Below are 15,601 nucleotides of genomic sequence, written 5' to 3'. Positions count from 1 at the left end.
ATAAAAAAGGGTTATTCAGTATAATAGATATAATAAGTATATACTGTAATAAGTATAATAGATAAAAAAAACAAATATCGTGATATTAGGGGCAAACCTTACACCAGACATGGGCAAAATTATTATTTATTTATTATTTATTTACAACATTTCTACCCACCCTTCTCAACCCCTGCGGGGAAACTCAAAGCGGCTAACAATGGCAACAATTCGATGCCGGAAATATCACATTATAACAGCAAAATAAAATCATACAAACACAATAGATTAAAAACAAACATTAATCAAACAATCATTTGATTTGATGAAGTGCGCCACTTCTCTCCAGTTCTTCGTTCTTTTTGAAATGTGGTCTGGTCTACTGTTGGCGAGATCTTAATATCTCGCATCGCCTTGCCATGGTCCGCTGTACCCTGTGGGTTTCCACCCGGGACGTTGAGTTGCCACCCTTGAGGGGAGACGTCTCTTTGACCATCGGGGATTGCCCTGTGGGATTTGCAGTCTTCCCTGGTATCAATCCACCTGGGAGAGGGACCTATGCACTCTACCCAACCACCTTGCTTGGCTGGCACCTTGAGAGCCCTCAAGGAGCCTGTCCAGCAGCCATGTGCCCACATAAGGTCCGGTTCAATGTTCACAGTGCCGTTGTGCCTGCTAGCCAAAAGCTTGGTTCCAAGACCACATTTTCAGTTTTTTCCTAAAAGAAAGGAGGGAGGACGCCGATCTAATCTCACTGGGGAGTGAATTCCATAAGCAGGGGGTCACCATCGAGAAAGCCCTGTCCCTCGTCCCCACCAAATGTGTTTGCGAGGCTGGTGGGACCAAGAGTAGGGACTCCCTGGTGGCTCTTAGGCTATGAGGTGGAAAGCAGAGGGAGATACGTTCGGACAAGTAAGCTGGGCCAGAGTCGTATAGGGCTTTATAGGCCAAGACCAGCACTTCCTAACTTGGGGGCCCGCATAGTGGGCCAGAGCGGGATGGACGGGTTGGGAGGGAGAGGGGTTTCCCCAGGTCCCCTCCTTGCCTTTCCTCTTCTCTTTCAGAGGCAGAAAGTAAGGGAAAGATGGGGACATTTGGATCCCAAAAGGATTGGCCTTGGGCAGGATGAGATGGTGTATTCATGCCTACTCCTGATATAGAACGTAATGCATGCAGACCAGTGCAATTCGCTCACTGATACAGAGGTGTCCTCCTTTTTTTATTACAGGTAACTGTGCTCATTACCAGAAAGGAGGATGGTGGTATAACGCATGTGCGCATTCGAACCTCAACGGCGTCTGGTACCGAGGAGGACACTATCGGAGTCGCTATCAAGATGGCGTCTATTGGGCAGAGTTTCGGGGGGGATCATATTCCTTGAAAAAAGTCGTCATGATGATCAGACCGAACCCCAACACATTCCACTGAAAGATAAAGCCACCTTCTCAAGGGAAAGACTCAAAAGGCAACAACAGTTGCATCTGCCATCCAGAACACAACTTTCTCAGCAGCAAAGAATGTAATATATTGTACACTGACTGCCAATAATACACCAGACTTGTATATTGTATTTTTTTCAACAATCGTTCCAGAACCAAAAGAAGAAGAAAAAAGAAGCATTTTGAAACATCATTTTCTGCACCAAAAGAATCTGCCGTGTAAAATAGACTTTTATATATTCTCAAAACACTGAACATTTTCCAACCTGTACAATAAGACTTCTTAAAATAATAATAATAGTGATGATAATGATGATGATAATAATAATAATAATGAATTCATTTGACACAGGAAATTATATCCTTTGAAACTATGTAGCCAGTACAGGTACCTTAGACCATTAGAGCGATTGTTTCCTAATTTAATTTTTTTTAGGTGTTGTGAAGGCTTTAGTGTCTACTTTGAAGTGTCTACAAAATGCCAAGCGCAAACAGAACCCCATTTTGACTTGGAGCTCAAAGCACTATTAGAACCTGAAAATAAATTATTGTATACAGCGCACACAAACAGTTGAGGTTATGGGTTGCTGTGAGTTTCCAGGCTGTATGGCCATATTCCAGAAGCATTATCTCCTGATGTTTTGCTCACATCTATGGCAGGCATCCTCAGAGGTTGTGAGGTCTGTTGGAAACTAGGTAAGTCAGGCTTATATATCTGTGGAATAATGTCCAGGGTGGGAGGCAAGTGTGAATGTTGCCATTGGTCAGATTGATTAGCATTGAATGGCCTTGGACACAATCATGGCCAACTAATACCTCCCAACAAAGGATTTCCCTTGCAGTTTCAAAGTTTGACTGCGTCCTGCCTGGAAGACAGGATGCACCTAACACCTCTCTCTGTTGGGAGGTGTTAGCTGGCCCAAATTGTTTCCTGTCTGGAATTCCCCTGTTTTTTTTTTAGTTTTGCTCTTTATTTACTGTCCTGATGTCAGAGTTTTAATACAGTAGAGTCTCACTTATCCAACCTTCGCTCATCCAACATTCTGTATTATCCAACACAGTCTGCCTGATCCACAGCTATTTCAATACATTGCGATGTTTTGGTGCTAAATTCGTAAATACAGTAATTGCTACATAATGTTACTGTGCATTTAACTGTTTTTCATGATGTTTTGGTGCTTAATTAATGGAGTCCCTGGTGGCGCAGTGGGTTAAACACCTGTGCCAGCAGGACTGAAGACCGACAGGTCGCAGGTTCGAATCTCGGGAGAGGCGGATGAGCTCCATCTATCAGCTCCAGCTCCTCATGCGGGGACATGAGAGAAGCCTCCCACAAGGATGATAAAAACATCAAATCATCCAGGCGTCCCCTGGGCAACGTCCTTGCAAACAGCCAATTCTCTCACACCAGAAATGACTTGCATTTACTCAAGTCACTCCTGACACGACCAAAAAAAAAAAGGTGCTTAATTTATAAAATCATAACGTAATTTGACATTTAATAGGCTCTTTCTTAATCCCTCCTTATTATCCAACATTTTTGCTTATCTAACATTCTGCCAGCCCATTTATGTTGGATAAATGAGACTCTCCTGTACTTGTAGCACTGCAGAGTACTTCAACCAGAGAAGTCAGCAATAGCAGAGCACCTAATGAACCAACCTGGACACAACTTATTATTTGAGAACATAGAAATGCTGGACCACTCTCACAACCACTAGTCAGACTGCACAGAGAAGCCACTGAAATCCACAAGCATGTGGATCATCTCAACAGAAAAGAGAAAACCATGACATTGAACAAAATCTGACTACCAGTAATAGAAAAACTCTAAAATCAGGACAGTAAGTAAAGAACAACACTCAGTAAACAGGGAATTCCAGACAGGAAGCAATCAACGCCAACGAACACCTCCCAACAAAGGATTCTCCCAGGCAGGAAGCAGCCACGCTTGGAAGCCACAAGGCTTTTCAATGCTAATCAAGCTGGCCAATGGCAACATTCACACTTGCCTCCAACAGACAAAAGTTCTTTCTCCCGCCTTGAACATTATTCCATAGATATATAAACCTCACTTGCCTAGTTTCCAAAAGGCCTCACAATCTCTGAAGACGCCTGCCATAGATGTGGGCAAAATGTCAGGAGAGAATGCTTCTGGAACATGGCCAGGCAGCCCGGAAAACTCATAACCACCCAGTGATTCCAGCCATGAAAGCCTTCGATGATGCAGTTGTTTTCTTCTCTCTTTTCTAAACGTGTTACCATTGTCAACCACTACCCATGACATTATGAGAAAGGTATTTTTCCCATCAATACTGAGACTTGGATCTTTTATATGTAACTTCGATTTTACCCAATCAAAACAAGCAACACCATAAGTGACATCTTACAATTTTCAAGGTATTTTGTGCGCTCCGTAGTCATCACAGCAACAAATATGAGCTATCCAACTTTGCAGGCAAATGGTGGATACATATATATAACTTATTTAAATACCCCTAGCCACTACGTTACGACATTTAGGGAGAACTATTTGAAACCCAGAACTATATTTGCCATACTTCACTATTATTGCCAAATGTATGCATTACAAGAGAACTATCGTATTTATAAAGTCCATTGTAGGAGCCCGAACCCCTGATTATAGTATTCTGCTGAGGTAAGTTTCCAGAACAATGTATTTGCATTATAGGAAGAGCAAAAACGATACACGATAAGACTCTTATTACCTCATCATTCCTTTCCGGATTGACAATGTGCGTGAAAGTTTGGGAGTCCGATGTAGCAAGTCTTGTACATAAATGGAAGTAGGGATTTTTAATATATGATCAGATTATCCGTATAATAATGAAAATGTGTAATAAAAGCAACCAATGCTATATAGTCTGTGTATTTAAATTTTACTCTTGGGTAGAGATGGCTCAAGATCTCTTACGGCTCCAGTAATTCCACAGAACTGAGCCATGGCATTACTGCAAACTGCATTACTTCTACAGTGTAGGTGCATTCTAAGTCCTACGGGTTGGTGCATTTATTACTATAGCTAGCTTGGGTCCCTGGCATTGCCTGGGTTATTTTAGTTGTACAAAATGCATAAGATTGTGGGTGAACTACAACTCCCATCATGCCAGGTTAACCCTGAGAAACTCCATCAGTACTTAAAGCTTATTATGTTGGGCAAGTCTGCTCTGGATGCATCACTGGTGGGGTTCAGTGTGCTCTGGCTATAGGGTAAACTACAACTCCCACGATGGTGAGTCAGTTCCCTTCAAATTTCTCCAATACATTGAGTTAGTCATGGAGGTTCTGTGTGCCAAGTTTGGTCCAGGTCCATCATCGCTGACAGTCACAGTTTCCCTGATTGTGACTGAACTACAACTCCCAGAAAGGAAGGTCAGTTTCCCCAAAATCCCTCCAGTAATCAAATTTCCAGGATATCAGGTCTGTGTGCCAAGTTTTGTCCAGATCCATTGGTGTTTGGGTTCACAATGAACTCTGGATGTAGGTGAACTACAACTCCCTCAAATAAAGGTGAATTTTCCCCAAAGACCCCCAATATTTTTTGCTGGTCATGGGGGCTCTGTGTATAAATATGTGAGAGGCAGTCATAGGGATGAGGGAGCAAGTTTGTTTTCTGCTTCCCTGGAGACTAGGACACGGAACAATGGCTTCAAACTACAAGAAAGGGGATTCCATCTGAACATTAGGAAGGACTTCCTGACTGTGAGAGCTGTTCAGCAGTGGAACTCTCTGCCCCGGAGTGTGGTGGAGGCTCCTTTGGAGGCTTTTAAACAGAGGCCGGATGGCCATCTGTCAGGGGTGCTTTGAATGCAATATTCCTGCTTCTTGGCTGAATGGGGTTGGACTGGATGGCCCATGAGGTCTCTTCCAATTCTATGATTCTATGATTCTATTATTCTATGTGTGCCAATTTAGTCCATCCTTGGTGGAGTTCAGAGGGCTTGATTGCAGGTGAACTATAAATCTCAGTACCTACAACTCCAAAATGTCCAGGCCAATTCCCCTCAAAACCCACCAGTATTCAAATTTGTGTATATAATAATTATTATTATAATAAAAGTTTATTTATACCCCGCCACCATCTCCCCAAGGGGACTCGGAGCGGCTTACATGAGGCCAAGCCCGACAACACATCAACAGAACAAAAACAATATGCAAATAAAACAATACAATTAATATAACTCACATATAAACAATAACACGCAAAAATTTAAAAACCTATGGCCGGGCCAGATGTAATAGTTTAAAATTTAAAAAATAAACGCTGGGCATGAACAGAGGTAGGATGTATCTGGTAGGAGGGTTTTAAAAGAAATTAAGGGGGAGCAACCCAACGGGTAGTTAAAGTATATTGGGTATGCATGCCAAGTTTGGTCCAGATTCATCATTGTTTGGGTTCATCGTGCACTCTGAATATGCATGCCCAGTGTGGAACACATTTCACCACATTAAGACATGGATGTGGCTCTTAATGAGACAAGCCACATTATCACAGGATGTCTTTGCCCTACACTACTGGAGACATTACACTGGTTAGCAGGTATCACACCACCTGACATCCATTGGGAAATAGCAGCCAATAATGAAAGGACCGAGGTATTGACATCTCTGGCCCAGCCTCTGTTCACGTCTTATATCAAGAAAGAGCTTCCTAAGATCTACAGAAATATTCACAGGAAAACCTCAGCAAGCAAGAGTCCAAAAGTGGCAGGCTAAAACCCAGCACCTCAATTGGTGGCTGAGACCAGATGAGAAACTCCCTCCCGGGCGACTTGGAAGATGCTGAACAGACTGAGTTCTGGCACCACAAGATGCAGAGCCAACCTTAAGAAACTGGGCTACAAAGTGGACTCCACAACATGCGAGTGCGGAGAAGAGCAGACCACCTACTGCAATTTAGTCTGAGACCCACCACATGAACAATTGTTGCAGCAACACCAGAGGCACTATGATCGGCCAGCATCCAGTCAAAGGAAATTTAGTATAATGTTTTAAACTTCTTTTGGTACATTACAACTGTATTCTCAATTTGCTTCTGACAAGATAAATAAATATATGACACTTCAAAAACAGCATGCAAAGCTTTTTGCTTATATGTTTATAGTAGTCGCATCAGAAAAATAAACAAGGGATTTTAACTGGCAGAAGCATCTTTTTTCTGCACGCGATGTTCCTGAAACCTAGAATTTAATTGCTGTATGTACAAGCCATAAACGCAATACCATGAATGTGTTTTGTGTTAAGGATGAGGCATCTTTCATTTCAGATGGCTCTAATTGTATTGTAATAGCTTAGAAATTACCTACAATAAGAGCTAAAAGATGGCATTCCAATATTCCACAGTGACCCCCACCGACAATAGACCAAACTTGTCACAGAGAAGCCCCATGACCAATTGAACTTACTGCCGGGGGTTGTGGGAATTGACTTTGGTTTTGGGAGTTGTAGTTCACCTGCATCCAGAGAAACAGTGACCCCCACAAACAATGGGCTTGGACAAAACTTGTCATAGAGAAGCCCCATTGCCAACTGAACATACTGCGGGGATTTGTGGGAATTGACCTTTGTTTTGGGAGTTGTAGTTCACCTGCATCCTGAGAAACAGTGACCTCCACAAACAATGGACTGGGACCAAACTTATCACAGAGAAACCCTGTTACCAACTGAACATACTGCCGGGGGTTGTGGGAATTGACCTTTGTTTTGGGAGTTGTAGTTCACCTGCATCCTGAGAAACAGTGACCCCCACAAACAATGGGCTCAGACCAAACTTGCCACAGAGAAGCCCCATTGCCAACTGAACATACTGCGGGGATTTGTGGGAATTGACCTTTATTTTGGGAGTTGTAGTTCACCTGCATCCAGAAGGCACTGAAGCCAGCCGACATCAGGTCTGGACCAAACTTGGCACACAGACCCAACATTGCCAATTGTGCATACAGGCTGGGTTTTGGGAAATCAGAGCATTGTAGTTCTCCCTTATCCAGAGAGCACTAAACCCAACCGATGACGAATCTGGACCAACTTGGCACACAGTCCCAACATGGCCAACAGTGAATACTGGCAGGGTTTGGGGGTGATTGCCCTTGGAATTTGGGAGTTGTAGTTCTGTCTTATCCAGAGAGCACTGAATCCAGTCAACAACGGATCTGGACCAAACTTAAGTGATATTACCTAACACCCCAAAACAAACAATGCCTTCTTCTAATAACCTGGGCACCGCCGGGTCCCCAAGCTAGCAACAAATAAATTTAATGCAATATATAATTTAGGTGGATAGCCAAAGAAAAGAAAACATCCAGGACTTGGCCCTCAAAAGCTGCTGCTTCTTTAAACCACAAAAATTGTGCTGTGCTCAACTAAAAACGAAACTTATAATCTTCAGTATGAATCTAGTGTTTCCTCTCCCTTCTTTTCTTCTTCTGTAATAAAAATTACAGGCGAGGACGACCCTAAAAATATGCACAATCCTTTTGATGTTAATACGACTTCATTAATTCCAGGCCTGCTTCCTTGCTGTTGCATGCCACCCCAAAAGCAGAAGCTACCCAGCTGAATTACGTTCTTTGGGCAGACTTCGCTGTGCTACTTCCAGTGTTGGAGGAGATCAATGACATCAAGGGAAAAGACAAAAAAGCAGAACTTAAAAATACATTTAGAATACTTGCTATTATATGTTTAGTTTCCTGATGTACCAAACATTCATGTATCTTAAGGTCATAAAAAGGAATCCATTCTGCTAAAGCAGAGGCACAAAAATAAAAGGCACTATGGGCTTTGTTGATACTCTAGTAATTACTCACTAGGAAAAAAAGTTTTGGAACAAATGAGCTCACAGGATCCTGAGTGTTAAAATTAGAAACTAGGGGACAATGCTAATAAATAAAAGGAAAAAAAACCCCGCCACCTCATTAACTGAAGATAACTGCATCATAAGGGGAAGAAATGATGGTACAAATTGGTTTAATGTGTGATTTAGATGCAATACGTACAGGTTTACTCCTTAGTCATAAAGAGCAAAAACATTTCACTGAAGACTGTTTTCAATCTAAACCATCTTACCTAAATAAGGAATACAGGGCACCATCTTTAAGCATCTGATATAGTCCCGCATCCTCTTATAATTATCTTCCTTAGACATTAGGTAGTCTAGCTTTTCAAAAGTGGTCTTGTCTTTGCGGTTCAAGAGCTGCAAAAGAAGTCCAAATAAAACCATTAATATTCATACTGAGGATTGCAAGATATCTTTTAGAGGACAAGTGCCAAAGGGTGACCCTCATTGTGGCAACATTCGTCTCAGTACCAACAAGACTGAGTCTTTATAGGAATATTCTACAGATGTTGTTACAAAATTGTAAACGACTGATAGATATTTTTCCAGCCTGAAACATGTTGATTCCTTCTAGGTTCCTGGCAGATGTTGACTCTCCTTAACTGCGATCGCATCTCCTTCTATGAACCAGCATGAGCTCTAAGATCTGGGGAGACCCTCCTCTGGGTCCCACTACCGTCTCAAGCACGGTTGGTAGGGATGAGAGAGAGGGCTTTCTCAGTGGTGGCCCCCTGTCTCTGGAACACCCTTCCAAGGGAAATAAGTCAGGCCTCATCCCTCCCCTCCTTTTGTAAGAGCTTGAAGACCTGGTGGTTTCAACAAGCTTTTGAAAATGACCAGTTCTAACTCAGCCCTATACATTGTCGAATACGGCCTTATTCTTCCTACCAATTACCCAGATTTTTTCCTCTAATCGACCCCGGAATGAACAGCCACCGACCTGTACCTAATATTATTGTTGCCTGCCATAGCATTGCACTTAATTCCTGCCCCCCCCCCCCCCCCCCCAGAATTTTGGGCTTGCACAAATCTTGGCATGGCCTTTTAAATTTTTCAATTGCCTTGATCAGGCAGGATTACTTTTAATATATGCGTGTGTTATGGCAACATTTTTTATACTTATATTTTGTTTTGTAAATCTTATGGTTATGTTGTTTTACTTTGTATGTTTTGTGATGTTACCTGGGAACCGCTTATTATTATTATTATTATTATTATTATTATTATTATTATTATCTGGTGTTAGTAAACACAAGGAGCCTTGCGCTGACTTCCCTCTTAACAGATATTGGTTTCTGGTCAGGAAATGTTGACCGATGTGAGCAGATGTAAACATTTCTCTTATCACAGTTTACTACGGCAAGTCAACCATTTCAGTTCTTATTAGCATGTTTTAATTACACTCCATGAATTCTTCACCTCCTTGTAATTTTCGAACCGTCAATCTTTTTAGAACGGTGTCTTCAGCCCAATTAGGTCCCATTCATACTTCTTTCATATAATTCCATTCAAACTATACATCATATCTTTTTATGCATCAAATATACATCCCAGCTTTAAGAAGAATATATACTAGGGCTAGGTTTGAACAACTCGGTACTATGGTGCAAACCGGGCGTTACTGTAACATCCCAAGAAGTGAGAGATTCTGCGTCTGGGGAGAACAAACAGTGGAAGACATTGAACATTTCTTAATTGACTGTCCAGCATACACCAAACTGCGAGACAGATATTTACAGCCAATATTATCCAACTGCAGGTCCCCCAACAGAAATGATATTCTGACACCCCTCTTGCAAGGGCAGGAAAGATCCAGCATAATCAGAGTAAGCCTTTTTATTCTGAAAGCTATTAAGAAAAGAGCAGATTTCCTGAAAGAAGAACCAGGAAAATATGATTCTGACTTATCACCTTGTTGCCTTGTTTTTTACTCGTGTTTACTCGTGTTTTATTTTGAAATGGTCATATGACTGATCAAATAAATAAATATTTCTGTTATACATCCCAGCAACCTGTGGCAAAAGTAAAAATGTATCACTAATCCATCTTCAGACTACATGTTCTTTATTATAATTTTTTTTTGCTAAACCACCATCTAAATATATCTTGTAATTATATCTTGACCATATAGTGAGAGCTTTCCACTGTGATAGAGGAAAGTAACTAACCAGAATAGGCACAGTAAACTTCCCAATTAATATTGGTTTCTGGTCAGGAAATGTTGATGGATGTAAACAGATGTAAACATTTCTCTTATCACTGTCACAGTTCTCATCACAGTTTACCTGGGCAGGTCAACCATTTCAGTTCTTATTAGCAAGTTTTAATTACACTCCATGAATTCTTCACCACCTTCTTGTAAAATTCCAGCCTTCAATCTTTTGAGAACTGTGTCTTCAGCCCAATACATCTTTCATATAATTCCATTCAAATATCTTTCATATAATTCCATTCAAGCATCATATTTTTTATGCATCACATATACATCCTAGCAACCTGGGGTGATAGTACAAATGTATCACTAATTCATCCGCAGACCACATGTTCTTTATTATAAAATTATCTTTTGCTAAACCACCATCTAATTATACTTCAAATGACACCCTGACCGTATAACGAGAGCTTTCAACTACGATAGAGGAAAGCAACTACCCAGAAAAGTCAAAGGCAAGGTACAGTAAGCTTCCCAGTTTCAAGAACCTTAATGGAGACACTACCAATATTCAAACCATAAATGATTCTCATTTTTCATATATATGTGTGTATAACAATAACATCACAGCATGGAGGCTATGAGGTACCAACGGTACTGGATACAAGTTGTTAATGAACTGATATCTCCTTTAATCATTTCGGGTACAAGGCTCATCTTGTGGCAATTTTGTAGTGACCGACACTAAGCGAGTTAAATTGAACTGTGCGTGCTTCATGCCATTTCCCTTTTTCTTCTGAGTAACACAGTTTCAGAAGTTAAGAAATGCAGATGCATTCCTTGAGAGCAGCTGCAAGTGACCTGGCCTATTACACACATGGTCAATCTAAGCCTTTCGGAAGGGCTGAAGCCTCCAAAACTATTTCAACTATTTTGTTTTCAGTCCTGAAATTGGTTACACGCGTGCTCAAAGCATGTGAAAAATCCCATGTGCTCCTTGTTAAGCAATGGCACACACAGAAATGGATTGCAGAGTAACGAATCTGGGTATATCAAATATGGGGAGAAAATAATGTGTGCCTGCGTTGCAATATTTCTGCCAAGCGCCAACTGACAACGCGCTGAAACTGTTATCATAAGAGAACTTGTTTGAATTTTTAAAGTCTCAAGTATCTGTGCATAGCCAGTAGAACAATAGTGCATTATTAGGAGAGCAATTATTTTAAAAAATGTATTGTCAAAGGCTTTCATGACCGGAATCACTGGGTTTCTGTGAGTTCTCTGGGCTATATGGCGATGTTCCAGAAGCATTCTCTCCTGACATTTTGCCCACATCTATGGCAGGCATCCTCAGAGGTTAGCAGCACTCTTTTTTGTATGTTCAGATAATTTAAAATAGCAATTATCCTCAAACTGACCATTTATGCGTACTAGAAGGAGGGTAATAAAGGAGCTCTACAGAAAAGCCATTCCAGAAACCACAGGTTGACAGATCTGGAGAGCTCTGTGCATCTTCAGACACAGGATGCGAGAAAAGAAGGGGAGCCTGTGGTTTTGGCAGCCTTGCTTACAAATGGTAGTGATCAGGGATTCTCTTACCACAGGCTGCTACAAACTAGACGACAAGAGTAATACGATTTCAGGAGGGAATGCAGTTACAGAAATAGGAAAACAAAGTTTGGCATGTGAGAAGTACTACAATGTGTGCCAAAGGGGAAGAAATAATCAACGACAGAAGCACAGGATTCCCTCAAGGAGGTCCAGGACAGTTTAGACAACGGCCACTTTTCCTGCTTCTTAGTGAAAATCTCCCTTGGGAATCCAAAATGACCTTCGTCTGTAGTCTACAATCCAATTTAATCCATGCAATCCCTATTAGGGTTAACACAGATTGAGTATCCCCTATCTGGAATTCTGAAATCCAAAATTGTCCGTCTGGGAGGATGACAGTGACACCTTTGAACACTGGATCTATGCAATTAAAAATATTAAGCATATAAAGATTAGAAAAAAGACAGTGACACCTTTGATGCACACTTTGATGCACTATATTATTAAATAATAATATTTATGTATTTATTGTGACAGAAGAGAATTGAGAATACAGTTATAAAGTATAGAAACAACAAAGGTAAAAACTTGGCATTATACTCAATGTCCATTGACCAGAAGCTGGCCGCTTCGAGTGCCTCTGACGTGGCTGTGATAAGGTCCTCCATTGTGCATGTGACAGGGTTCAGACTGCATTGGAGTAAGTGGTCTGTGGTGTGCTTTTCTCCACATTTTGTGGCCCCAGTTCTTAAGGTTGGCTGTGCATCTCATCGTGCCAGAGCGCAGTCTGTTCAGCACCTTACAAGTCGCCCAGTCTTCTGTGTGCCCAGGAGGATTTCTCATCTGGTCTCAGCCACTGATTGAGATTCCTGGTTTTAGCCTGCCACTTTTGGACTCTCGCTTGCTGAGGTGTTCTTGTATCTCTGTAGATCTTAGGAAGCTATTTCTTGATTTAAGACATTGGCAATGCTGGCTGATATCCAAACAGAGGATGAGCTGGAGATGTCAATGTCTTGGTCCTTTCATTGCTGGCGGCTACTTCCCAATGCAATACCGGCTAAGCAGTATAATTTCTCCACCGGTGTAGGGTCTCATTAAGAGCCACATCCACTGTTTTAGCATGGTGAGATGCATTTCACACTGGGTCTGCATATTCAGCAGCAGAGTAGCAAAGTGCCAGGGCAGATGTTTTCACTGTGTCTGGTTGTGATCCCCAGGTTGTGCCAGTGAGCTTTCGTATGATATTGTTTCTAGCACCCACTTTTTACTTGCTTCTTATAAGTCAGAGCACGGTCCAGAGTGACTTCCAGGTATTTTGGTATGCTGCAATGCTCCAGTAGGACTCCTTCCTAGGTAGTCCCCAGAGCTCGAGATTCATAAGCATAGATGAAACTCTCTATTCCTTTCTGGCAGTGTCTGGACATTTGCATAAATGTTAAACATAGATGGAGCAAGCACACTCCCCTGAGGCAGGCTGTTCTTCTGTTTTTGTCATCTACTTCTCTGACCCTGAAACTCAACAAAAAAGCTCCTGTTTTGTAGCAGATTACCTATGAAGCAGGTGAGGTGGTAATCCTTTGTGATATTATACATGCCTTCCCCTTGTTCTTCTGAGTTTTCAGAACTTAAGAAATGCAGATGAATTCCTAATCCTTCATCCACTCCATGTGGCTGAGGTTGAGGGCGGCTTTCTTTTTGAGAGAAGACTGAGGCAAAGAAGGCAGTAAGTAGTTCTGCCATGTTACAGATCAAGCTAATTCATGGAGAACGTATTCATAGGTACTTGCCATCAGTAACTACTAAATGCAATGTTTAGAGGCAGTATGAGACAGTAGAAAAATGTACTCACAAGCTTGTGGGCTTTTCATGTACATCTCTTTAGTAATATAAGAAACAGGATGCTATAATACAAAGGTCTTACTCTTGCATATAAGAAAATACATGGAAAATTGCACCTTTGGGACTATGTGGGAAGAAGGAATTTCTAGCTGGACTCTGATGAAGTGGACTGTGTCCACAAAAACCTTATGCTAGAAATGTCTTCTTCCTAATTACTCTCAAAGGCACTACTGGGTTCCTGTATTTCTTTTTATAGTAAAACAAACTAACACTGATATCTTTTTGAATGTTATTGCAATTTACTATAATTGTTATGGAAAGGTTTATCTGGGATTTAAAAGAACTATTCAGTGTAATTGTTAGCTGGTGATTTTGAGTGGGTTTTTTTTGTGTGTGAAGGAATATTGTTCTGAGCTATTTACAAATATATTAAAACTTTGTAAAACAACAATAGGGTCCATTGATATGAAGTTTTTCAGTCACTGTCCTCTTGGACCAAGAAGGCTGCGAAGACAGCCAATGAAAACACAAGCAACTTCAAAAGCAGGAAGAAACCTATAGGGAGGTCACTTCCCTATATTAAGAAACATCTTCTTTTATTTAAAAAGGTTTGGGCCATTAAACAGTTGTTGGAGAAAAGTTTTTTTTAAAAGGTTGGCTGTTGTACTTTCCTCCTCTTTTTAAAGAGACCTTTGGTTTGATTAGTGTTTGGTTTTAGTACGATAATTTCTTGAATCATTAACCTTTTTTTGACTAGGGACCACTTTGGTTCTTTTGTTGTTGTTAGCAGGGACCACAAGGTTCAAGAAGAATAAACTGTGTCAATCTAAAAATAAACTTTTAACACATTCATTAAACTTAATAGTAACATGAATTAAGAGTAAAAAGGTAAAGGGTAAAGATTTCCCCTTGACATTAATTAAGTCTAGTCGTGTCTGACTCTGGAACACAGTCCTCATCTCCATTTCTAAGCCGAAGAGCTGGCATTGTTTGTAGATACCTCCAAGGTTATGTGGCCAGCATGACTGCATGGAGTGCCATTGTGTTTCCGCTGGAGTGGAACCTATTGATCTACTCAAACTGCTAGGTTGGCAGAAGTTGGGGCTAACAGCGGGAACTCACCCCACTCCCCAGCTTTAAACTGCTGACCTTCCAGTCAGCAAGTTCAGCAGCTCAGTGGTTAAACCCGTTGTGCCACTGGGGGCTCCTGAATTAAGTGTACTATTATAATATAAAAAAGAACATTTTAATAGAAAATTAAATTCAGTTTGCATCAATGTAATTTCTTGAGCTTGCCTCCTCTTTACAAGTTAGGTAAGCCTGGGGCTAATATTATTGTTCAAAGCTACACGCATATCATCACTTACTTTCAATCGTTTCCTGGACTTGTTTTTAATTACCAGCGAAGTAGAAAACCTTTTTTTTTCTTTTTGTTTCCTTGTTCTCTCCGGGCGGCTATCCGTTTCCCTTACCCATCATACTTTCCTCCTCTCTTTTATAATAATAACAGATATGTCAATGATTAACACCCCTATTGATGTGTCACTAAAGCAAAAACTTCAATAAAATTATTATTAAAAAAAAAAGAAAACCTTTGTTCGCATAAATAAGTTGTGAAGAAGAGTATAAGATAGTTCAAGGCGATTCTTCGAATTTTAGTATAAAAAAATCCTTTTCTACACCAAAACACCTCAAGAGAATCAGATACAAACATGTCCTTGCAGTTTCTATCATTTTGAAATTCAATGAGCTCTTCCTGGATTTCTTCTGCAACCTCTCCAATTTCAA

General features: G+C 40.9%; 2 protein-coding genes across 9 annotated transcripts in view; one reads left to right on the top strand and one right to left on the bottom strand.

Moving 5' to 3' along the window:
* ANGPTL2 (angiopoietin like 2) overlaps positions 1-4,297 on the top strand; it is a 34,618-nt gene extending 30,321 nt beyond the window's left edge. Inside the window, exon 5 of the mRNA XM_060757387.2 lies at positions 1,208-4,297. Within this exon, the coding sequence (XP_060613370.2) occupies positions 1,208-1,407 (200 nt within the window). The 3' untranslated portion in view covers positions 1,408-4,297. The remainder of the gene's footprint in view (positions 1-1,207) is intronic.
* RALGPS1 (Ral GEF with PH domain and SH3 binding motif 1) overlaps positions 1-15,601 on the bottom strand; it is a 209,094-nt gene that overhangs the window by 146,924 nt on the left and 46,569 nt on the right. For all 8 annotated transcript variants that reach the window (XM_060757388.2, XM_060757392.2, XM_060757390.2 and 5 more), the window contains exon 9: positions 8,502-8,628. In XM_060757388.2, coding sequence (XP_060613371.1) covers positions 8,502-8,628 — 127 coding nt within the window. The remainder of the gene's footprint in view (positions 1-8,501; positions 8,629-15,601) is intronic.

Source organism: Anolis sagrei, chromosome 11 (assembly GCF_037176765.1).
Source record: "Anolis sagrei isolate rAnoSag1 chromosome 11, rAnoSag1.mat, whole genome shotgun sequence".
NCBI lineage: Eukaryota > Metazoa > Chordata > Lepidosauria > Squamata > Dactyloidae > Anolis > Anolis sagrei.
The sequence above is the reverse complement of the archived record's forward strand: the minus strand, read 5'-3'. Positions and strand labels throughout refer to the sequence as shown.